The 26491-nt window shown below is 38.4% G+C and overlaps 1 protein-coding gene across 3 annotated transcripts in view; it reads left to right on the forward strand.

Annotated features, from left to right (window-relative positions):
* Window positions 1-26491, forward strand: part of MUSK (muscle associated receptor tyrosine kinase) — a 111896-nt gene that overhangs the window by 79196 nt on the left and 6209 nt on the right. For 2 of the 3 annotated variants that reach the window (XM_070055489.1, XM_051843304.2), the window contains 4 exons: window positions 7207-7382; window positions 17007-17208; window positions 17720-17911; window positions 19439-19587. In XM_070055489.1, the coding sequence (XP_069911590.1) occupies window positions 7207-7382; window positions 17007-17208; window positions 17720-17911; window positions 19439-19587 (719 nt within the window). Of the gene's footprint in view, window positions 1-7206; window positions 7383-8036; window positions 8061-17006; window positions 17209-17719; window positions 17912-19438; window positions 19588-26491 lie in introns of all 3 variants that reach the window. The other variant, XM_051843297.2, reaches the window with a different exon arrangement.

The raw sequence follows: 26491 nt of genomic DNA on the forward strand, positions 1-26491 counted from the left end.
AAGTTATTATATTTTATTATACTTAGATATATCAACCACTTTATAGAGTTTCTATTAGATTTATGGTTGATATTCTTGTAGTTCCTGTGTAAGAGATCATATGGTCTATAAACAATATATACCTCTTTCTTAGTTAGGATCTCTCCTTTTTTTTAATTAAAATGTATGAATTTGGAGTTCTTGAGAATTAAGTCTAGCAATTAGGACACTTGCATCCCACATATGAGTACTTGGGTTCCATTCCCAGCTTCAGCTTCTAACTCCAACTTCCTGTTATTGTAGACCCATGAGGAAGTGGTGATGGCAAAAGCAATTGGATTCTTGCCACCTGTGTGGGAAACCTGGATTGAGATCTCAACTAAATGTCACTGGGCATTTGAAGAGTGAGCCAGTGTTTGGGAGTGGTCTATCTATCTTCATATCTATTTTTGTCTGTAAAATAGATCAATAAAGTTTTTATTTATTGTTTTTTTTTTAACTTTTATTTAATGAATATAAATTTCCAAAGTACAGAATATGGATCACAATGGCTTCCCCCCCATAACGTTCCTCCAACCTGCAACCCTCCCCTTATCCACTCCCTCTCCCCTTCCATTCACATCATGATTCATTTTCAATTCTCTTTATATACAGAAGATCAGTTTAGCATACATTAAGTAAAGATTTCAACAGTTTGCTCCCACACAGAAACATAAAGTGAAAAATACTGTTTGAGTACTAGTTATAGCATTAAATCTCAATGTACAGTACACTAAGGACAAAGATCCTACATGAGGAGTAAGTGCACAGTGACTCCTGTTGTTGACTTAACAAATTGACACTCTTGTTTATGGCATCAGTAATCACCCTAGGCTCTTGTCATGAGTTGCCAAGGCTATGGAAGCCCCCTGAGTTCACTGACTCTGATCATATTTAGACAAGGCCATGGTTAAAGTGGAAGTTCTCTCCTCCCTTCAGAGAAAGGTACCTCCTTCTCTGATGACCCATTCTTTCCACTGGGATATCACTCACGGAGATCTTTCATTTAGGTTTTTTTTTTCCCCAGAGTGTCTTGGCTTTCCATGCCTGAAATACTCTCATGGGCATTTCAGCCAGATCCGCATGCCTTAAGGGCTGATTATGAGGCCAGAGTGCTGTTTAGGACATCTGCCATTCTATGGGTCTGCTGTGTATCTCACTTCCCATGTTGGATCGTTCTCTCCCTTTTTTATTCTATCAGCTAGTATTTGCAGACACTATTCTTGTTTATGTGATCCCTTTGGTTCTTAGTCCTATCATTATGATCAATTGTGAACAGAAATTGATCACTGGGATTAGTGAGATGGCATTGGTACATGCCACCTTGATGGGATTGAATTGGAATCCCCTGGTATGTTTCTAACTCTACCGTTTGAGGTAAGTCAGCTTGAGCATGTCCCAAATTGCACATCTCTTCCCTCTCTTATTCCCACTCTTATATTTAACAGCGATCACTTTTCAGTTAAGTTTCAGCACTTAAGAAGAATTGTGTATTGATTACAGTATTCAACCAAAAGTATTAAGTAGAACAAACAAAAAAAATACTAAGAGGGATAACATATTAAGCTGCTCATCAACAGTCAGGATGAGGGCTGATCAAGTCACCGTTTCTCATAGTGTTCATTTCACTTTAACAGGTTTCCTTTTTGGTGCTGTTAGTTGTCACCTATCAAGGAGAACAAGTGGTATTTGTCCCTTTGGGATTGGCTTATTTCACTCAACATAATGTTTTCCAAATTCCTAACAGGGATCACTTTTCAGTTAAAATTTAAACACCTAAGAATACTTGTGTGTTAATTACAGAGTTCAACCAATGGTACTAGAACAAAAAAATACTAAAATGGCTAAAGTATTACATTGTACATCAACCGTCAGGACAAGAGCTGATCAAGTCACTGTTTCTCATAGTGTCCATTTCACTTCAACAAGTTTCCCCTTTGGTGCTCAGTTAGTTGTCGCTGATCAGGGAGAACATATGATATTTGTCCCTTTGGGACTGGCTTACTTCACTCAGCATGATGTTTTCCAGATTCCTCCATCTTGTTGCAAATGACTGGGTTTCATTGTTTTTGACTGCTGTATAGTATTCTATAGAGTACATGTCCCATAATTTCTTTATCCAGTCTACTGTTGATGGGCATTTGGGTTGGTTCCAGGTCTTAGCTATTGTGAATTGAGCTGCAATAAACATTAAGGTGCAGACTGCTTTTTTGTTTGCCAATTTTATTTCCTTTGGGTAAATTCCAAGGAGTGGGATGGCTGGGTTGAACGGTAGGGTTATCTTCAGGTTTCTGAGGAATCTCCAGACTGACTTCCATAGTGGCTTAACCAGTTTGCTTTCCCACCAACAGTGGGTTAGTGTCCCTTTTTCCCCACATCCTCTCCAGCATCTATTGTTGGTAGATGTCTGAATGTGAGCCATTCTAACTGGGGTGAGGTGGAACCTCATTGTGGTTTTGATTTGCATTTCCCTGATTGCTAGTGATCTTGAACATTTTTTCATGTGTCTGTTAACCCATCTCTTAAGTGGGTTGTTTGTTTTGATCTTGTGGAGTTTCTTGATTTCTTTGTAGATTCTGGTTATCAATCCTTTATCAGTTGCATAGTTTGCAAATATATTTTCCCATTCTGTTGGTTGTCTCTTCACTTTCCTGACTGTTTCTTTTGCAGTACAGAAACTTCTCAATTTGATGCAATCCCAAATGTTAATTTGGGCTTTGACTGCCTGTGCTTCTGGGGTGTTTTCCAAGAAGTCATTGCCGGTACCTATATCTTGCAGGGTTTCTCCAATGTTCTCTAATAATTTGATGGTGTCAGGTCATAGATTTAAGTCTTTAATCCATGTTGAGTGAATTTTTGTGTAAGGTGAAAGGTAGGGGTCTTGCTTCATGATTCTGCACATGGAAATCCAGTTTTCCCAGCACCATTTATTGAATAGACTGTCTTTACTCCAGGGATTGGTTTTGGATCCTTGATCAAATATGAGTTGGCTGTAGATGTTTGGATTGATTTCTGGTGTTTCAATTCTGTTCCATTGGTCTATCCATCTGTTTCTGTACCAGTACCATGCTGTTTTGATTATAACTGCCCTGTAGTATGTCCTGAAATCTGGTATTGTGATGCCTCCGGCCAGCTTCCAAAGTGACCACCGCAGCTGAGGGGACGGCCAAGTAGGGTCAGCAACATTACAGAACTGTGACTTTCCTTGCCTGTTAGAGATGTCACCTGCCTTCACCTGGCCAATTCTCCTCCCAGACCAGCTAGGTAATGGAAGTCAACAGGGTGCCTTCCCAAGGAGGTTCACACCTCCCTTAGGATGTACCCTATGTGAAGAGACAGACAGGTCTGGGCCTCTTAACTTATAAGGCCTAAAGCCCACCAGATTATTATCAAGCCCCCTTCTGTCAGGTTCTATTTGCCTCTCAATCAGAAAACTTAGTTGTGGCTTAGATAGTATCTTTCTTGGGTCCTCTAATAATGATTCTGTCCTTTGTTCTATTCCCTGTCTAGCCCACTTGGGTCTCATTCTTTTGTAATCATAGCCTCTACTCTAACATTAGTGGCTCTGCTACCAACCTGTGTGTACTGATGGTCCTCTCCTCCACTTAATTTGCATGATTATTCAGAATTTCTCTACAGACAAACCCCTCTCCCTACAAAAGTTGAGTGGCCTTTCTCTTGGTCTTGGCTGGGATCAGATTTAAACCACATCCATCAAACAATCCTCACAAAGGTCCAGAGACCCCCCCCTCATTTCCTGTCCTCTATGAAATCCTTTTGCTACCTGGTTAATGCCACTCTTAGGATCATTGGTTGCTATTTTCACCCTGACTTGTATACTACAGTGTCTGTTTAAGTGTTTACAGCAGGTGATAATGGAATGAACCAAGGCCTTCAGCAACCAGGCAGTCAACCAGATGCTCCTCCATCCATACATGCCTGTCCCTGCGGAGCCCCAAGATACCCCCAGCAGGCCCCTGTAGACTATGTCCCCAGTCAGCAGGAAGTAGCCAGAGAGACTCATCGTCGCCCCTTTCCTATCATCAAAAGGTCGGGATGGTAGCTTTGGGATCCACAAGGAGGGAAGGCCTACACTTCCGGGAATGGAGAGGCCTACTTCCGGGGAAGAAAGTCCTTGTCAAGGTCCCTGCGGGTGCCTAAAGGTCAACCAATGAGGATCAGACCCACTTCGACCTTTAACCCCATGCCCTGAATCTATAAAAGGAGCTCTCCCAATCTCTGACGTGTGACTTCCCTGGCCCCCACTCTGTTGGGACCAGGGAACCTCACCTGGGAGTGGAGCCCCAATAAAAGCCTGTGAATTAAAAAAAACAAAACAACAAAAAAAACAAGTTTCTGCTTGTGTTTATCCTTCAGTGTGGTTCAGAGGTCCCCAACTGTTCTACATTCTACTTCTCCTCACAAGATTCTAAAAAGCATACTGTTGCCTGTGGTCTTCTAAGTATTAACAGTCATTTGATAATGTGTGCCCCTTTTCCTGAATGACAAGGAATTTTGCTTATTTAACAAATATTTATTGATCTACTAGGCCACAAGCACTATTCTAGGCATTTGGGATAGATTAAATTACATAACAAATAATGTATATGTACCCTTAGAAGGTGTGACATGTCATGGGAAAAGAAAAAATGAGCTGTGGGGTAGGGGAGGCCAGGAGTGCCAAGAAGGGGGAAGGTTACAATTTAAAAAATGGGGTATTCAGGATAGGCCTAATTACGTTAGGGTAACTGTGTTGAATCTTCCACACCTGCTCTTTGAAACTTTATTTGGAAACATAAACTAGATTATTATTATTCAATTCTATTTATTTGCAGGTGCTCTGATTTAGGAACATTATTAGTTTACATTTGATATTATAATGTATATTATAGTATTTTACATTTGCTATCATAATCATGTATAAACAAATACTTGGATAAACTCTGTTACTGATCCTTGATTCTCACTGTCCTCCGTTTAGTAAAAAAAGTTTTTTTCTTGAAAACAAGTTTGATTTCTCTCTTGATCATCCATCCTTTGTTCTCATTCGTCTGGAATCAGTGTGTTTTACATTACATGCAAAATAAGCCTTCCAGCATCTTACATATTGAGTTTTAACTAAATATTTAAGTCTTATGCTACACTCAATTCTCCTCAAGTGCTATGCACTTAATAAAAAAAATTGTTTACTGTATTATAAGAGTAATCACAAAGCAGTCCTGACTTCTACTTCTCTATAAAGAGTGTTTTTTTTTCTCTTGCGAATGATAGGAACATCATTTCCTTCTTTGTTGAGACTGAAAGTATCTGTAAAACTTATTTGGAGATTATCTCTTTCCATGATTTTCTTCCATGTGATATTAAACAATATAAAAAATAATGGACAGTAGGCTTTAAACATTGTTCTTTTCATCTCAAAAATATCTTCTTACTGTTCACCTTTAATTATTTCCTGTTTTGTTTGTGCTCAGCTTTTCTTGCTGGGAAGCAGTATTTTTTGTACTTTGGATTTCTTCCCTGCCCCTCCCCCTCGGCTCACACCATGATCTCATTTTCATTTGCTGGTCTGTCCTTTCTGCATTCACTAAAATCAGTTGGTTGAAACTGAATATTTGCTTATTCCTTAGAGTGCCACTTCTTCCCAATTTTGGCTGAAGATTAAATCTTTGACTCTTGGCTTTGCTTTGTGGTCTTTATTTTCTCCAGTTAACTATCATCTTCACATTAACCTACTTGTCTCCAGTTACCGCCATGTTCACACTAACCTACTTTTCATTCCACCCTGAATTTTTTTTCCTTGTCAGAAACTCGGTTATAGAGCCTACACTTTAATGCCTGACAATGAGAATAAAGCAAACCCGGAAGCACTCTGTAATGTGTTCTTCCATTTAGAATAAAACTAATAATTTCTCTGAGCATTTGCTTCCTGCACATGGAATACAGAATATTTTTTCCTTGTGTCCCACAGTTTAACTGTGCTGTCTGAATATAAAATGACGTGCATGGGCAAGCAGGGGTGGGACTAGCATAAGCAGCAGCAGCTAAGCAGCAGGCCTCACATTCTTCAGCTTCTCAAAAGCTGCCCTCTGCCCCCTTCTCTTGCTGCTATCCCCAAATTCTAAATCCCATTGTTGCACTCATGACCCCTCTTGCACCCCAAGACATTCATATGCACAGCTCTTCCATGCTGTGTAGGCTCACTTGACCCACGCTGGTCCACTGGAGAAGCAGGAGTGTGGGTGTAAGTATCCAGACACCACAGTAGCATGGATGTGCAGCTGTATGTTTCTCCACACACATGTCCGTACACATGCAGTTTCCTCTCTGAACACTTCAGCTATTGAATGAAGGACACCAGCTATTATTACTTTTAACTTCTGTTATTATCTTTCATTTCTTTGTATTAAGAATCCCACTATAGTGTAGCTTTATTTGGAATCATTGAGATTTCAAAATAGGCCATTTGACCTATTTTCTATCAAACTCAAACAAATAGTGATTCATAATATTCCAACTAGTATAATTAGTGTTTCTTTGGCTCCTTCATTTGTAACATTACATGTTGATGACACAACAGGTTCCTCTGCACAGAGAGACTACCCTGGAATTCCCAGGCAGGTGCACAGGAGGCTGTGGGACAGGCTTCCCCTTCTCCAGAGTAAGGGCTGGGTGAGGACCCAGGTGCCCTCCTGTCCTCTGCCAGGGAGCTGGTGCACCTCTGTTTTGAGAGACAAAGCTTTCAGAGGGACAGATTCCATTCCTCAAGCCTTGCCCATGAGTTCCAAGATTCTAGAAAAATCCCCCAGGCTAGATTCTGCTTGACGACGACGAGTGACTTCAACTATGTGTGTTTTTAACTCCTCTGCAATTGTTAGGCACCTTTGTAGTTATTTCGGCATGAAATTGCCAGAAGACATGGCAGCCATTCCTAATCTATCTTTAAACTATGAGAATCCTTTTCCACAATAGAATAATTATGTATTTAAAAAAAGAGCCATTCATCTCGCAGACTAATAGCCTATATTTCATAAAATCTCACATAATTTACAATAAGGGGAACTTGACAAAAATGCTTTTGCAAGAACAATGTACTGTGATGATATTTTGGAAACTGAATAGAAGCTCCGCTGCAAATATGGCTTTCACGCGCCGTAAGTCATCTAATTTTGTTCTCCATACAATATTTAGAGAGTACTGTGTGGCAGTAAAGGAGCTCTTCTGTGCAAGAGAATGGCTGGCGATGGAGGAAAAGACCCTCAGAGGACTCTTCAGATCTGGGATGCAGCTGCTCTCGGAGCCAGAATGCGGCAAGCTTCCCAGCATGCACTGGGACGCCAGGGCCTGTACTCGACTTCCGTATTTAGGTACTAGAGTTCTCGCGAGACTTTGGGGGTTAAGAGAAATTTATTATTTTGAAGAAACTGGAGTGTGAACTTCAAGCTCCTAATTTTCGAGGCATTGCTAATATTTTTTTTGAGTTCTATCTTGGATACCTAATCCCAGAATTCTAATGCTATCCTAATCGCACAGGTTAGTATAAAGATGTATTCCATTTGATCGAAAATAGCACTTTTAACTGCTGCTTGAGATCTTACTTTATTTCATAGGGGATTGTATGAGGGCTTGGAGTGTTTTCTGGAATGTGCAGCAGAATGGCTAAGAAACATCTCATATGCTGTCGGAAGAGTGGTAATCAAGGAATAAAGTCCTCTTTCTTAGCCCTTGAAGCAGATTTTGAAGCATGCAAAAATAAGCCACATGTTTGAAAATGCTGAGCTCACAAAACTGAATTGCTGCGTGTTGCTCTAATGAACGTCGTTTGTAAACAGCTGTATTGTTATCCCTAACAGCTGGTTTAATTTCAAAGCTGCAGCTCTTTCACATTTGAATGCAAAGAATGTTTTCTAGTTGCATATTAAAAAGTTGAACCAGAACTTGCATTTCTTAGCACTCTCTCACAGAATACATGAGATATCTGGATGCTCACTTTAAACACATTTTTATCCTTTCCCCTTCAGATTATAAAAAAGAAAACCTAACAAGTAAGTAATTTTGTTTATGCCCTTGGAACCTTATGTGTATGTAATTAGATTCCTGCATGCGTATTTCCACTCGTACTTCATGATGTCCCAAAGAAAATGAATGGCCCCTCTCTAGGACTTTGTACCCTACTCACCCAGGATAGAATATGAAGGAAGATCTTTGAAAGCCTCACTTACTGCTTTATTAGGCCATGGAGAACACTAATGAATTGCACAAATAATATCTCCCACCTCAATTTTGTTAGCCTGTCTTATCCCATACATGTCTACAAAATAAGTCAAATTTATAGTATCACCTTTTAATATTCTATTCATGGTCTTGTATTGTCTGTTTATAGATGAAAGCAGATACCATATTTCTTCATTGAGCTGACCATGGTCTTCATTTGTGACAATAGTTCCTTCTTTGGAAAAGAGGTGTTTTGTTTAAGACTGCTAACTTCCAGGCTAACATTTATAGGATCATTATCAAATGCTTTTAAAAAGGTCATCCCAGAATTCAAGAAGGGTGTTACAGAAGGCTCCCTAGAAGCCAACGTGTAGCAGGAGGTGCCTTAACCCAGCAGAGTGCGGAAATCCTCAGGATGATATTAGGAAAGTTTTTCATGTCTGTTAACTTCCTCCGGGTACGGTGTTCTAAGGCTTAAATCACACTGACTTCCTGTGATATATATTCCAGGCCTAATCCCTTCTGTACTTGGCTAAGTGCCAGGACTTAATTTTACCAGCTCACTTAAAGGACAAAGATTTAAAGTATTAAAATTAAGAATGCTACTGGTTCCAAGTGACTCACTCAGAGGTATTTAACACGCCTAGTTACAGATAAAACTCTATTATTCTGGGAGTCTGTCAAATAATTATCACCAAACTGAAGGAATGAAAAAGAAATTTGTCAATTCTCTGTCATTTGAGGTTCCAAAATTTAGTTTGTACTTTTAATTGATAACTGATCTTTGTTAGCCTTCAATTGTTTGCCCGCTAATTCATTCAAGCATTGAGAATTTACTGTGTCGAAGGTACTGCTCTTAAAACCTAAATTAGACAGGAACAAAGCACACTAGAAAGCATCCTCATTTCTGCCTTTTATACTGATGATAAACAAATTTTGTTTCCATTTTATTGATTTTTATTTGAAAGGCAGAGCAACAGTGAGAGACAGAGGAAGGAGGATTTTCCAACAGCAGATTCACTTCCCGAATTCCTGCAACAGCCAGGGCTGGGCCAGGACTGATGATAAACAAATTTTGAAAGGGACAAACTAGCCAGCGCCGCGGCTCACTAGGCTAATCCTCCACCTTGTGGCGCCAGCACACTGGGTTCTAGTTCCGGTCGGGGCGCCGGATTCTGTCCCGGTTGCCCCTCTTCCAGGCCAGCTCTCTGCTGTGGCCAGGGAGTGCAGTGGAGGATGGCCCAAGTGCTTGGGCCCTGCACCCCATGGGAGACCAGGAGAAGTACTTGGCTCCTGCTATCAGATCAGCGCGGTGCGCCAGCCACAGCGCGCTGGCCGCGGCGGCCATTGTAGGGTGAACCAATGGCAAAGGAAGACCTTTCTCTCTGTCTCTCTCTCTCACTGTCCACTCTGCCTGTCAAAAAAAAAAAAAAAAAAAAAAAAAAGGCGGACAAACTAGCCATAATAGTGAATTTCCTAGTCTTTAAAAAACAGTTTTATGAAGTCTTTGATACATGTAAGAAAATGAATAGCAGTTGTCATAAACTGGTGGTTTTACCTGAACATGTGGTAGATAATGGTTGAACATGTGTTCACTGCATTAAAGGGCAGTATTTTTTAAAGAAATTGCCGCTAGCTCTTTAGTTGAGCAAAGAAGGTGTTCTTATCAGGCACAGCATCCTGAATTCAATGGGAGGGCCTACGTCCTCACATATTTCTTTATGTCTCTTGATTTCTGAGTGAATGCCAAAGGAAATCACTAGTTCACTTTAGGAGTGATGAAAGACTTTTTAAAGATCATTTTATCTTTGTATTATTTCCTTCTTACTTGAACACAGAGACTAGAATTTCAGTACTTTTTGGTTTTTGTAACTTCTTTTGTGGAAGTAAAATATCTTTTTGCACACAGGATGCCTTCCGTACACTATATTTATGTTTAGTATTTACATTAATCATCTGCCAAGCAGGCATTGCCCTATTCCTTTCTTACGTAAGACTTCAATTATTTTAATAGAGAAACAGCAGTGAGTCTGTCTTCTCCTCTTTCAAAGTGTCTGTGGGGAATATGTATAATCTGGTTTAATTGTTGGAATGATGCTGCGCTTTTCAATGATTTTTTCTCCTTTCACTTTTTCTTTCCCTATGTATGGAAAGTGAGTGACTATATACCAAAGTCCAGGCCAACTGATTATTGAGTTATTTATCTTCTCTCTCTCAGTTCTCCCCACTGCTCCATGAAGTCAGGAACTCAGACTATCCTCCTGTTACATCCAGGTCAGCTTGAGAAGGGGAGAATAGTACCTTGCCCAAAGTTACCTGGCTAAAAAGGGGTTGAGCCAGAATTTAAATCCAAACCTGTCTGATTCTGGCTGTATCTTCACAGTCTGGTTTCTTACCTGTTTTACCTGATGTGGCTCTATCACGATTTCTTTTATGTCCCCAACCTCAAAAGCTGGAAAGCTCCCCTAATTGTTTAACTGATCCTTTCTTGAATATCTACTTATACCTTTTCACAGTCTCTTATTATTGATTATTCTTAAGAAAGTCTAGTTGACAAAAATGTTGTTAAAATTTTAAATCAGCTAAGCTACATAATGATTTTAATTAGGCCAAAATTTAGAAGAATATATGCTTTATGTCCCAAACTCATTTTTCCAGGATTAGCTACCATTTTTTTCCACAGATGGAATTGTAAACAGTGTGTGTGTATGTGTGTGTGTAAATGTTGAGTTGGAAACAACTTTAACAATTGTTTAAACTCTCCCACAATGAAAGAATCTTTTCTACAACATTTTTGACAGACATATCCCTTTCCTACTTGAATTCATTCCTTCATCCCACTGTAGATTCCCCAGTTATTAAACATTTGAGCTAGAGAGAACTAAGTTTTTGTCTTATAACTTTCAACAACTGATCTTCAACTCCTTCAATCGATCAGACAGCCCTTAAAATACTTGGAGACAAGTACCCTAACTCCCTATAAGTTTCTCCTCTTCACATGATAAAGCTCTGATTTTCAGCTTTTTTTGATCCTGACTTCCATAACCTTTATCTTTATGTTTACCCTTCACTGGTTGTAAATAAGCTTCAGGAATGTCTAGAATTGAACACAATTCTATAATCTGGTTGGAATTCCCATGCAGTCATTGTTTTCTCTGAAAAAAGGCTTGATTTACTTGCTAGCTAATGCTCACATGACCTTAATAGTTCTTCTATCCACACATGATTGACTTGATTTTGTTTCCTAACATAATTTTCTACTAGATGAACCCAATTCATAATTATTTTTATCAAATTCTTCTCTGTTTAACAATTTTGCATTCAGTAATTGGCTTCAGGTATATTCTATTAGCTGTAATGATTCATATCACTTTATCCTCTTGAGTTAACCAACATAAAATGTCATTCTTCCTATTGTCATGCTTTTAACCTTAAATTTGGTGGATTAATATTGGTAATTCTTCTTTCTTTGTATTTCCATTTACTTGGATTCTCTTTGTCTGTATTATTTTCATTTTCCTATAAACAACATATACCTGGTTTTACTGTACTCACACATTTTCATTTAATAGGAGGATTTAGCCCTGTTAATATTTTGTATAACAACTGATTTTACATTTTCTCTTCATTTTACTTTTTTGTTTCTTCTTTTTCCATTTCCTTACTTTTTGTGATAATTACTTTTCAACTGTTAACTTAAAGCCAGATACTTACTCTTTCAACAGATTACAGTGCTCTATTTATTCCTCTTGTTTCCCCAGTCCATGGGGGATCTTAGACCCTCCAGTGAAGGCTTTTATCTTGTTTACCTCGCCAATGTTATGAGGTGTCTCCATGTAGAATGATTTTCTTTTGATTCTTAGAGAATTAGACAAAACTCACAGTCATTCCATTATTATCCCTTTAGATTTAACACGTATGAGGGCTCTTCCAAAAGCTCTTGAAAATGTATATTAGGAAAAAACTATGCATGGATTTCAGAAGCTTTTTGAACCAAATAAACTTATCTTTTCATGCCATTTTCCATGAATCCTCATACTCATTTTAAAGTCTCTTTCTGATTGAATTAAGAGTCCCTTAATATATTTCCTTAGAGGAGATACTGAGTGATGGAGTCATAAGGCCTGTATATCATTAATAATTTTCCTTTCACCTGAATAGCTGAAAAATATATTAACTGGATATAGATTTCCTGAGTGGCATTTCTCTTGTCTACAAATGTGATTTCGCTCCTTTGAAGCATCTGGTTTTGGAAATGAGTAGTTTAATATGAGTCTGGTTATTTTTCTTGTAAGTAATTTGTTCCCATCTAGAAAGAAACTTTTAGATCTTCTCTCTATCTCTGGTGTCTGTATGGTGGGAATCCTCCAAATATTGTCATTCTGAACAACTCTTTCCGACTCCATAGTCAGGACTTTATTTTAACAGCCTGAAAGCAGCCATGATGGGAATATTTATACAATGAAGTCAGGGTTGCAGCCAAGAGATTTTTTTTTTTTTTCATGCAAAAAGCTCTTGATGCATTTGCTGCAGGGTAAAGTCCAAATTATTTAAATTGGCATGTAAGTCCTTTCGTGAGTTAAATGTGGCATCTGCAAACTTACCTGTAGATACATGGCAACTCAATCAACAAAACTTCCAGTGCACTTTTAGGGAAGCATCACAATTGCTTGGTTCAGACCTTCATACATGCTATCGCTTTTCTGTAGAACTCTTTTCCCATCCTGACTCCACTCCATTCCCTCAACCCCCAACTCACACACACATATACATATACCTTTGTCATAGTCTGTTCAGGCTTATAAAACAAAATATCATCCACTGGGTGTTATAAGCAACAAAAACTTATTTCTCACAACTCCGGAGGCAAGTCAGTCACAGACCAAAGTGCGGGAGTTGTAGCAGGCATTGCTGTAGACATAACGGTTCTCATGGACATGGCTGCCTTCTCACTGTAACCTCACATGGCAGAGGGGAACAGAGCTCTCGCAGATATCTTTTATAAGGCCGGTGTTCCCATTCACAGGGCTGTGCCATCATTAATTTCATATTAATTAAAATAAACTTTGGGACAACACAAACACACAGACCATAGTAACCTTCAACTGGTTATGGCTACTCACTGTTTACATACAACTTACCATTACTTATTCTCTGCCTATATTGAGTTTGCGCTACCCCTGGAGACTCAAGAGCACTCATTCTTGCTACTCTTATAACACTTCTTACATTTTATTGTAATTATAAGTTAACTAATGTGTTTCCCATGACAAGCAAAGACTTATCAAGTACACTACAGTATTTCTGATACCTAACAATCAATACTAATCTAATGAATGCATTAATATATGGATGCGTGAGTGAATAAAGTCCCCTTGTGTTCAGAGGAAGAGGATAAGGAGATAAAATTGAGAGGAATGGAAAAAAGATGAAAACCAAAGACAATGGAGACCCAAACTGGTCATTTGGATCCAACAAGATCATGGACACAGCTCTAGGGAAGACCAGAGCAAATAGATCCAAAGCAATAATTGAGGAAAAACAAGATAATTCTGAAGGGAAGAAGTATTCAAATCCACAGGGTAAAATTTTTGTTCAAAATATGTAACCTTTTGCATTTTTTCAAATAAATCTTACTAAGTCATTAAGGATATTTCTTTTAACATTCCTCTACATTCTATTTTATGATGTTTTCAGAAAAATTACTCTTACATTTACTAGTGAGATTGAATGACCAAGCTTACAAATTACATCATAGCCCCTCACGTGCTATATAAGGAATGAACTGCTTGGTGAAATCCAGATACAGAAAATAAACATTTCTTTTCATGATTGCTTCTACTTGATTATGAGCATGAAGCATAGCTCTCCAATTTAACCTCCCTTCCTCATCCATCTTGGGTCAGAAAACCTAAGGACAATCAGAGCAGCTTACAAGCCAGTCATAAAGGCACCCAGACCCTGGGAAGTGATTTCATCCCCCACGGCAGTGGCGCCTGATGAGGTGTGCGGTACCCTTGGTCCAGCACAAATGTTGACTGCTGCTCTGATGTTCTCTCAGTTCCAGATGCCTGCTGGAGTTATAGCAGGAGCCAGGTTGGCCAGAGCAGGCTTCATAACCGCTTCCTTAGCCCTTGATGGTGCAGGCGTAATCACTGTGTCCACTCCTGGACTAACGAGTCTTACACGAGCATCCCTGTAACGTCTGCTTTCACGAGTGTTCCAGTTCGAATGTCTTTAGGCTTCTGCTGCAATAATTGACCTTGTAATATGTTACGTTAATATATTCCTTTAGATTACATTATTATTCTCTTACTATTTTGCAGTCAATGACTAATACAAGGGCATATCCAGCAGCTTATGGAACATGCAATTGCAAGAAACATTTATTTAAGTATCAAACACCAAAATTGACACCTAGAGAAGTCTTCAGTTTGTCAAAAATGCATATTATGAGAAAATAACACATGGGTTGCAAAACTTTTGCACCAATGCAAACTTCTTTTAATTCCATTTCCCATGAGCTTTTTGAAGCCCTCTTGTATTTCGTTTAGGATTTTTTAAATTCATGCTGTATAATCTATGTATGCACTTTTCTTTTGTGCTAACATCGTGAGATTTTTCTCTTCCTGGAACATATTATGAAATAGGAAAATTTTATCTGCTTCAAGACTGAAAGAATGTATTCATAATTCTATAAAGACTTTTAAAACTAATTTCCTGCTAATGGTTCTATTCATATTTTCTGATTACTCAAGTTTGGTAATTAGTATGTTGTATCATCTTCCTAAAGATTTAAAAATATAACTGTGTTTTATAATACATGTTTTTTTTTCTAACCTTTGAATGTGTTATAACTTCCTGGTCATTTTTAAATTTTCTATGTTTGTGCCTTTTCTCATTTTTAAAATGAAAATTATACTTATTAAAACACTTTGTACAACCATTTGTCTATTTTAAATTCTATCATTTGTGGTATATGTATTCTAATTTGTTAATTTCTGCTTGAATATGGTTGTGACTTTATCACCTATTTTATTTTTCAGTAGTTATTGCTTGTTATTCAATATCTTGAGTTAAATGACCTGTTCATTTCTTTCTTTTTCTTTTTTAACCTAAAGGAAAGAGATAATGCCATCACTTTACCATTGAACATGGTTTTAGCAAATCTTATGTACACTATTAGGAGACTTTTTTTCTAATCTCTAGCTACAGCTACTCCTTTTTTTTTTTTAAATTAAAATGTTACTGATTTTTTTGTGCAAAATATTGTATTGAATTTTTAACCTATTATTAATTACATTTTGATCAAAGCATACATTTGCATAATTTCTGCTTTTGAAATAACAGATTTAAAAGAAAAAAGATTTATCTGATGGCCTCACATAATACCATGTCTGTCAGAATTCCACAAATATTTGAAAAAAAATCCAGATATTTATTCCCTGCTTTTAGGGTACAAGTTCATTCTTAGCTATTAAACATTCTGTTTATTATATTATTAAAATAATTAGTATTCACATTTTTGTCTTTCTTCAGTCTATTAAGAGGATTTGAAGTAGAATTTTAATCCGATTGTATGAATGCCTCTCCAGAGGACTTTGCACCCTGTACGGGCTGAAATGAGTATGGAGTCTCCTGGTTCCCAGCAGGATTGCAGAGTTTACTTGTCTTTCTATTGTGCTGACCTTTTACATTACAGTTTGATAGGAGTCCAACTTTTAAATGAATTAAATTCTGCTCACTTGTGTCCTAGGATTTCATTTTTCATCTTCCATTATTTGTATTCTGTTTGATAGCTGCCAGCAAACATGTGTGAAAGCTCAGCTCCATCAGATGCTGAGTTCATTTCCTTTGGATATCTTCCCAGAAGCGAGATAGCTGGGTCATATGGTGGATATTCTTGCAGTATTTGGATACTATTTTTTGATACTATTTTTCATAATGGCTGTACTAATTTGCATATCAAAGATACCTGTACTCCCACACTTATTGGTTTATTACAGCACTATTCAGAATAGCAATGATGTGGAATCAACCTAGATGTCCATCAGTGATTGAATAGATAACGAAAATGTGGTCTGTATACACAAATATTATTATTCAACCATAAAAAGGGATGAAATCTTGACATTTGCCATAAAGTGGGTATAATCAAAGATTACTATACAAAGTGAAATAAGCCAGACACAAAAAGACAAAAACCTTGTTTTCTCTCACATGTAGAAGTTAATATAGAGACAGAATTTAAAAATGTGTGAACATATTATTTGAAATATAGATATTAATGTATTACCTTTGTTGAATTATATCCCTTATATAATAATATACCCTTCTTTCCTTATTTTATGTTCTTTGTTATGAATTCCACACTATCTGATATTAATGTATCCAGACTTGCTTTCAAGAAACAATGCTTAGCCTTAGACAATCCTCAATATAACTACATGAAAATATTTTATTTAATAATTTCCATGATTGATATCAAGTCATAACCAATATGATGCAGTATAAAGAACACTAACCCAGGATCTGATTTTGCCTTGCAAAAAATATTGCCTATCTCTTTCTTATCTTTAAATCTTTATGATTCCATCAATTGGCTTTACTTGTACTGGAACTCATTGGATTCTTACAATTAGACTTCATAGATATATAACCAGGGAGACCCAAATACCTAAATAATTTCTTAACATTAAATTACTGGTTCTTGAATATAAAACCACAGCTTCTTAAAGGTTTGAGAATGAATAAAAAGAATAATTGTTTACTTACAGCATTCCCATCAATGACATCCTCAAAGCCAAGTGTGGACATTCCAAATTTGCCTTCCTCCTCCTCTTCTTCCTTCTCTGCCTCACCTACTTACTCCATGACTGTAATAATCTCCATCATGTCCAGCTTCGCCATATTTGTGCTTCTCACCATAAGTACTCTCTATTGCTGCCGAAGAAGAAAAGAATGGAAGAATAAGAAAAGGTGAGTTCCTATTTTACACTAATTACACAGAGCAATAGTTTAAAATCTGCATTTCTGACATTGAAATTGGGGGTATGAACATTGCCAGTCTCTTCATATCTACATATCTACAGCCTTGCTTCAAAATTAAGTACTCCACTTTAATCTATGAAATGTCAGGGACTTTTTGCATAGCATCACATATCCTAAGATTAATTTTCCACAGCAAAGAAAAATCTAAGCAGTAAGTGGCAGGGGGCTGAGGGGAGGGGGATGGCTACTCCTGATAGCCATTTTCCCTCCCAGACTCATTGTGGCTGCCAGTTTGAAACTGACAAAATTCCTGAGCAATGTGCCTTTTGACTCTAGACCAAACAAAATACTTTATTGCTCTCAAGCACAAGGATCTTTGGCTGCCATAGTATAATTTGTTATGTTTACCCCCAAACAATGTCTTTGGGAATCTCAGTTTGAAAATAAACTTCTTGCCTATTCCTGAGCTCATTAACGAACTTGCCTGTCTTACCTGCAGAGAATCCGCAGCAGTAACCCTTACCACACTGCCTTCCGAGCTCTTGCTAGACAGACTGCATCCCAACCCCATGTACCAGAGGATGCCACTCCTTCTGAATCCCAAATTACTCAGCCTGGAGTATCCAAGGAATAACATTGAATATGTGAGAGATATCGGAGAAGGGGCATTTGGAAGGGTCTTTCAAGCAAGGTAAAATTACCCATGAAAAAATGATGCTCACCATTGAAATGCATATTGTCCAAATAGTTACCAGACCATTGGCCTGATGTATATATCCTATGTGTAATAGTTATTATCCAATGAGTTAATTCTTTACGTAAATCTTATTTGTACTCCATACTATACTATAAATCTTAATAATTTTCCCTTATTACAGGAAACTGAGAGTGCTTATGTAGAAAACATATTTATCACATGTAAAAGTAATTTATAGTGGATCAAAATGTATGTTTATTTATATAGTATTCAAATAAGAAATGAGTAATAGCTCCATCATTTTTCCTATAAAGAAAAGACTTTTTCATATATTTTAATTATAATTTTTCATTGCTTTTAAATAACTTTGCCTCTTCCATATTCTGTTGCTATTCCCCACTTCATTTAAAGCTTACTTTTACCTGGTGTTTTAATTTAAGAACTGGCATGTATAGACATTCATTGAATAACAACACTTAAAAGAAAGGAAAACACAAAAATAAAGAAAACACCGAGTTTGAGATATGATTATTTATTAGGGCCAATACTAGCCCATTTACTGCCTTTGTGTTAATTGGAATAAAATGTCTTCTCTGCATGGATTCCATGCCATGGACACATAGCAGGGCCAAAAACCATGGACTTGGCTTTAATTACCAGTTGGCACTTTGACTTAGTGCTATTGGCCAAGACACAACTTTAACTTCACTCCTCGTGGTCCTGGTATGAAGTTATATGAAAATGAAGATCTAACACACTAACACATATTGGAAACCAATGATATGTAAGGTGCCATTTGAGGCTCTAGGGAGACAGAAACATGAATAAATCATAATCCCTGACTTTGAGGAATTTGGATTCTGGCCAAAGAATAATGCATTAGGATGGCAATGGCAATCCCCTTTGGGTCTGTGTGCTTTCAAATCCCTATAATTGATAAACAATGCATTCCCAAACTTAATCTATGTTGAAAAGAAATCCAATGATTTTTTAAAAAATGTATATTTTATTTTTCACCTATTTGAAAGGAAGAGAGAGAAAGAAATAGAGAGGAAGAGAGAAAGAGAGAGACAGGAAGAGATATCTTTTATCCACTGGTTCACTGCCTAAATGCCCACAACAGCCAGAGCTGGGTCAGGCAGAAGCCAGAGCCTAGAACTCAATCCATGTCTCCCACATGGGTGCAGGGGCCCAAGCACTTGAGCCATCATCAGCTGCCTCCCAGGGTGCATTAGCCGGAAGCCAGAGCAGAAGTGGAGGTGCTGGGACACAAACCTGCACTCCAGTATGGGGTGCCTTTATACCAAGTGCCACCTCAACCGCCCGCACCACAATTCCTGCCCCTCACCGTGATGCTTATTAACTGGAATCCAGGAGTTTTAAGTATGGTGCACTTCCTGTGGTTCTGTGCCTCTGGCAGAGACTGTGTGAGTGGGAGAATGTGTTCAAATGCAGGTGGATACAAGGTAGATGTGTCTGATGTTCCTGACCGGTTTATTTCTCAAAACACTTGTCTCCCAGGGCCCCCGGCCTACTTCCCTATGAACCTTTCACTATGGTGGCAGTAAAGATGCTCAAAGAAGAAGCCTCGGCAGATATGCAGGCGGACTTTCAGAGGGAGGCGGCCCTCATGGCTGAATTTGACAACCCTAACATCGTGAAGCTCTTAGGTATGAAAACGCAAGTAAGGAAATTCAGTTCATCAGAAAACAGACCATTTAACAGTTGTTTTTTTCCTTTATACTTCTTTTATTTATGTTCTTTACTTTATTACTTGTTCTATGAGATGTCACTATTTCTTTCCAAGATTAGCCTCTCCTCCACCTTATAGGACATTCAAGTTCCTCTTTATTTTGTGTGAAGAGAAAGGAGTTCAGCTAGCCCATTCCTTTTTTTTTTATTTGAAAGGCAGAGAGAGAAAAAAAAAGAGACAGATGGATCTTCCATACTGGTTCACTCCCCAAATGCCTGCAGCTAAGAGCCTGGATCTCAATCTGGGTCTCCCACATGAGTGACGGGACCCAAGTACTTGAGCCATCGTCTGTGGCCTCCCAGGGTGCACATTAGAAGAAAGCTGGAATTGGGAGCAGAGCTGGGACTGGACTTCAGAGAAACTGATAAGGAATATAGGCATCCCACATAGTATAATAACCATTGTGCCAAATGCCTGCCCCACTCCTCTATAAATGCCATCACTTCAACTTTCTGGCTTTGCTGCCTCCTTCCTATTTATAAAAGTGTCTAAAATGTCCCCATCTTTAAGAAATTCAAGAATAAAGAACCTACCACTGACTCTGCCTCTCCCTGAGAGAATTCAGCATATCTTCTAGTCTATACAATTGACTTGGTTTTTCCTCTTTCTCCTCTAGCTAGAATGCCATGAAGGCAGGGATTTGTATCCTTTTTGTTCACTTTTGTGTTCCCATTTATTCAGATTCACAATTCAACAAATAATTGACAAATACTTAGTGTGTACTAATTATACAGCAGTGAACAAAACTTTCAACAAACCCTGTTGGCATAGATCTTGCCTTCTATTGGAGGAGACAGATAATAAAAATGAGACATGAAAATAAACTATCCTAGGTATTAAATTCTAAAGAATTTTTTTTAAAATCAAAGCAGTTGTGTTTTAGAGATGTGAGCTAAAATTTTTGAAGGCTTTAGTGAAAATGTAACATGCATATCAAGACCTGGCAGAGGTAAAGGAATCGCCATGTGGATATCTTAGACAAAATAAAACCCAAGAAGAATTAAAATCATTTCCAAAGGTCCTGGGGCAAGAACACTTCTAGGGTTGCTTGAAGAATAGCAAGGAGATGAAGTGGCTGGAGCAAAGTGGAAGAGAGGCAGACGGTCATGGATGAGATCAGAGAGGTCATGGAGCAGATGGGCAGATCCTTGCAGGTCTTATTGAAATGTTTGGCTTTGACTGAATGGAATGGGAAGCAAGGAGAGAATCCGAGTCAGGAAGTCAATTGAAACGATGGGAGTCACCTTATTTCAGAACTTTTCTAGCTGCTTTCTGGAACAGAGTCTGAAGGGAAGTAATGAAAGCAAGGAGTCAGCAAACAGATGTTGCAATGGTAAGAAAGAGAAGGCAGCATGGACCAGGGTGCTGGAAGTGGGGATAATGCAAACATTGGGTCCTGATTGGTGTAATCTGAAGGTAGAGCAAAATCATTTGCTGATATACCTACTGTGAGATGTTCAAACAAGAAAGGAGTCAAGGAGGGAAGCAAAGGTTCTGACTGTGCTGTTGGAAGAACAGAGTTGGGAGAGACCCTGGAAGACCAGGTTTCTTTATTAGAGTCAGTGGGGTTAATTTTACAATATGTTGATCTGAGGTGCAGACATCCAGATTAAGTAGGGAAGGCAGGTACAAATGGAGGCCTAGAGTTCAGGGAAGATGACCAGCATGTAGACATACATCTGAGATCATTAGAGTATAATGAGGATTTAAATCCATGAGGCGGGGAGAGAGATGACTGAGGGTAGAAAAAGAAAGGAAAGAGAAGAAGTCCAAGGACAAAGCCCTGAAACATTCCAACATTTAGGGAGGGAACAAGATGATGAACAGCAAAACAGACTGCGAAAGAACCACCGATGCAGCAGGGGTAAATCAAGAGTGGAGTGTCCTGGCAGCCAAGTGAAGGGTTCCGAAGAGGTGAGGGTGAGCGTGTTACAAGCAGTAAGTCAAGGAAGAAAAGCACTACAATGACCTTGGGTTTAGAAACATGGTGGTTCGTTGATAACCCTGGCAAGAGAAGTTTCTGAGGAATGTTGGGGGCAAGCGTGAATGGAAGTAAGCTCTAAAGAGAATGGGAGGAGAAAAAATAAGGACAGTTTGTTTTGCTGTAAAAGTGTATTGAGAATGTGACTAGAACTAAAGTGGGGAGAAGGAGACGCTCTTTCATAGGGAATGTGAAACAGCATATTTGTAAACAAATGGGAATGACCTAGTTAAGAAAAAATCTGATGATGGGAGTTAGCCAAAAGGGGAAACAGCATCTTTGAGGAGAAGAGAGGGGTCGGCGCCCAGGCAGCAGAGGAGGGATTAGCCTTTGTTAAGACAATGTCCAGATCAGCCACAGTAACAAGAAAGAGTGGGCACAGATCCCAGTAGGAGATGAAAGATCTCTTTTGGTCGATGTAGTTTTCTCTGTGGAGCAGAAGTCAGGATCATCATCTGAAAGTGAGATTGAGACGAGTGTTACAGATTTGAAGGGAAAGAAAAAAGAAATAGCCCTATAGAGAAACAAAACGTGAAATGGACTAGGGACATATAATGTGGCTGGCAGACACAGGAAGAGGCCCCTTAAAGTTAGAGTTCACAAGTTTAGTGGGCAGCATGCTTGTGTTTTCATTCAAATCCCACATGTAGGCCTTGACCAAGCAACGTGGAGTGGAATTTAATAATTAGACAGAATTTAATAAGAATTAGAGAGGGAGAGATAGAGAAAGAGGTCTTCCATCTGCTGGTTCACTCCTCAAATGGCCGCAACAACCAGAGATACGCTGATCTGAAGCCAGGAGATTCTTCTGTGTCCCCCACACAGGTGAAGGGGCCCAAGCACTTGGGGCATCTTCCTCTGCTTTCCCAGGCTACCAGTAGAGAGCTGGATCAGAAGAGGGGCAGCTGAGACACAAACAGGCACCCATACGGGATGCCAGCACCACATGCGGAGTCTTAGCCTACTACACCACAGTGCCAGCCAAAAGAATTCACATTTTGTCACAAACATGTTAAAGCAAAACTTGGACAAAGAGGGGTGTATACAAAGGAGGGATTATGGTGGTAGACCAAGGGCCTCAAGTTGTATAAGGAGCATGGAACAGGAGGAGAGTAAGGGATCATGGAAATCTGATCAATGAATCAGAGGTTCCAGGGGGTCAAAGGACTTTTGATGATGGGGTGCTGCAAGCAGTGAACCAGAGGACAGGAGAGAGGGAAAAGGTGAACAAGTGGGATGACTGAAAGGGGCATTATGGGAGGCATATAGATATACAGAATCATAAACTCATGGATGTGACCATAAGAGTGAGTGTCTGGATTTAGGTAGAGGACAAAGAAAAGAAACCAAGGGAGTTAGAGGTCAAAATAATAGAAGGAATCTGTAGAAATATTAAAGTTAAGAATTATGATACTGTCCTGAATAGTTTAACACATTATAGCTTTCTACAAATATTTGTTGAATAAATAAATTAGCTTTTCAGTAGTCAGCAATTTATCATGAAAACATTTCATCCACTTCCTCACTCCTAAGCATCCATTTATTCATTCTTCACCCCACTGCAGTCTGATTTGGGCTTTTGACCCTCCACCCTTCTTATTTATGTTTATAGTCGGTATACATTTATTCATTAGTTCATTAAACAAATGCATACTTTTTCAAGATAAGCAAGAAAAATGTATTAGTTTATTTCAATAAAATAGTCACTTCTCCGATTTCATCCTATTCAATGTTTTACAGGATTTGACACTATAGAAATTTCTAGAAACTGTCCTTCTCAGTAATTTTCTCCTACCCTAGTTTTCATCAAGGGCTCCTGGACTACTGTCCTATCCTCCCCCTGCCCCCAGATCCAGTGAGCCCCTTCTGTCTTCACCTTGTTATTACTTTACATTCTGCCTCCAAATAATTCTTCTTGGGCTCACGTCCTCCCCCAAATTTTGGTAACTGAAAAATAAAAAAAACCTACCCTAATTTCTCTCCCAACCTTTAAATATAAATGGCATACAGCTTGATGGATGTTTATAACCACTACAAACTCTTCTTTCACAAAAGCACACTTTGGAGTCTCTGTCTTATACATTAATCCAAGCGTTGTGAGCCAGAAAATAAAAACAGGAAGTGCTGAAGATCCATGAGGAAACACGAGTCCCTCCCATCACATTGGATTTGAGATGTGTGTTTAACAGACTAGGTTAGAAAGTGTAGTGCTAAAGTGAGAGATGATGGAGAGAAGTAAGTACTTCTGCTTTTTGAATTTTGTACAACTAAAATGCTTTCACAATGATCTACAGTGAGCACCAAACAGATATTTTCTTCTTCGTGAATTGTGTTTATTTCTTTTAAAAGTGAACTCTGTATTCCTATACAAGCATTTGTAATTTTACAACATCCTGGATTCTTAGGATTGATTCAAATGCAAACTATGCACAATTTGCAAATTTATGATTACTGTGGTAGCATGTTATACGTCACTGCTAAGAATTTTCTCTTATTTTTATTGTTCAACAAGAAATCAGGCTTATATTACCATTTGCTAAATGCTATATCTAAATTCCTTTTCAACATCTTATGAATGCAGGGTCTGTTTTTTAAGTATATGTGAATGTAGTTCTGCTACTTTCCTTGGAAGTTAATGCACCATTTGAAAGAGATGAAAACAGGGACCAGCACTGTGGCATAGAATATTAAGCTTCTACCTTCAGTGTTGGCATCCCATATGGGCATCAGTTTGAGTCCCAGCTGCTCTACTTCCAGTCCAGCTCTCTGCTATGGCCTGGGAAAGCAGAGAAGATGGCTCAAGTGCTTGAGCCCCTGCACCCAAGCAGGAGACCTGCAAGAAACTCCTGGCTCCTGGCTTTAGCTTAGCCCAGCCCTGGCTGTTGCGGCCATTTGGGGAGTAAACTAGCGGATGGAAGATCTCTCTTCTCTCCTTCTCTCTCTCTATCTTTACCTTTCAAATAAATAAATAAATCTTTAAAAATGAAAATAAAGAGATGAAAGCAGTGGAAGTGAAATTGGGGAAACTCATAAAATTAGTTCCAATAAAATAAATATGCTTTATTTTTATACATTTGGGATACCAGGCACTTACTGAACATGTTTGTATTTGAAAAGTTGATTCCCTTGCATGGAAATTCTGATATATAATTATTTGATCATCATAAATGGGAGAAAATGGATGTAAATACAGAAATATGCATACTTGTAAAATAGGAAAGAGACTGTAGAATATTTATTCTGTATTTTGGAGTTGAGAAAATGGTGAACAATGAGGTAAGATGGATTGCTGAAGATGTCAAATTGAATTTAAAGACATTGCTTGCATGAGGCATAAGATTTTTCTTATATCCATCTAGACAGTCACTCATCCATTCCTCCTTAAATCCATCCATCAACACATATTGAAAACTCAAAGATTCATGTGTAGTGTGAGGCTGAGGTTACAAGTGTGAAAACACAGTCCTTCCCTTAAGAATTGTAATCCACTTTGAAATCCCAACTAAAAATCAGGTTAGAATTATGACAAAATGTAAAATATTTTGAGCTCTTCTATATAAATATACATTCACATATATAATTAAAATTATATATATACATATATATGTAATTGTTAAAACCAGCATACAGTATAACTTCTTTACAATATTTTCTGTATCAAGAAAATAAACATTTTATTAAATAACCTCAGTTCAAAAAAAAATTTTTTTTGACAGGCAGAGTGGATAGTGAGAGAGAGAGACAGAGAGAAAGGTCTTCCTTTTGCTGTTGGTTCACCCTCTAATGGCTGCTGCGGCCAGCGCGCTGTGGCCGGTGTACAACGCTGATCCGATGGCAGGAGCCAGGTACTTCTCCTGGTCTCCCATGGGGTGCAGGGCCCAAGCACTTGGGGCATCCTCCACTGCACTCCCTGGCCACAGCAGAGAGCTGGCCTGGAAGAGGGGCAACCGGGACAGAATCTGGCGCCCCGACCGGGACTAGAACCTGGTGTGCCGGCGCCGCAAGGTGGAGGATTAGCCTATTGAGCCACAAAATATTTTTAATTCTCAGAAAAATTTGTTGTCATTTTTCTCCTGTATAAGAATTCTTTTTAAGTCAATTCAACTGGCATTACAAGGGTAAAGCCAGTTAAAAACAAAATCCCTGTTAACTAAAGATGATCCAAGAAGATTCTATAGAAGAAATTTCTAAGTATGACCCGTTAGACATTTCTTTCATTTTCTCTTTAGTAGTATGTAAGTATAATTAATAAAGTCACTGAAATTTAAAAAAAATCTATCTCCCAAATGAACAAACCAAGATTTATTTCTCTTTATTTTAAATGGGGACTTGTAATTTTTAAATAGAAAACTAGTAAGTTTACTGTTTATTTTTTATGGTGATATGGAATTCTGGCCTTCTTACCTAATGCACAAAGTTTAGTTTTCCTTTCAAATATAGCAAGATTTCAAGATTGGCCAATGCTTTCCTAACGTTTAATTCAAGACTCTAGTAACATTTTTTTCTTTGTGGAGTTAAATCAGTCATGACAACCTAAATATGAAGGTGTCTTACCGAAGTAACATAAATACTTCATCTAAAAATCTTGCATCGGCTTTGTTATTCTTTCCAGACTTCATATACTGGTTCCCTATTATCGATCTTTGAGAAGTAAACATAAACACAGCCATTCCATCACTGCCAAACCAGACATTCACCCAATGAACATCACCGTTCATCTGCTTTGCCAGACCTGTGGCAGTTGTGGGGAATACAAAGAATAAAACATAATCTCTCCTTCTAAAACGTTCAAACAGTGGGGAGAAATCTCAATAAGTGGATGATGATTAAATGGGGTGGA

This window comes from Oryctolagus cuniculus, chromosome 1 (genome assembly GCF_964237555.1).
Source record: "Oryctolagus cuniculus chromosome 1, mOryCun1.1, whole genome shotgun sequence".
In the NCBI taxonomy this organism is placed as follows: Eukaryota; Metazoa; Chordata; class Mammalia; order Lagomorpha; family Leporidae; genus Oryctolagus; species Oryctolagus cuniculus.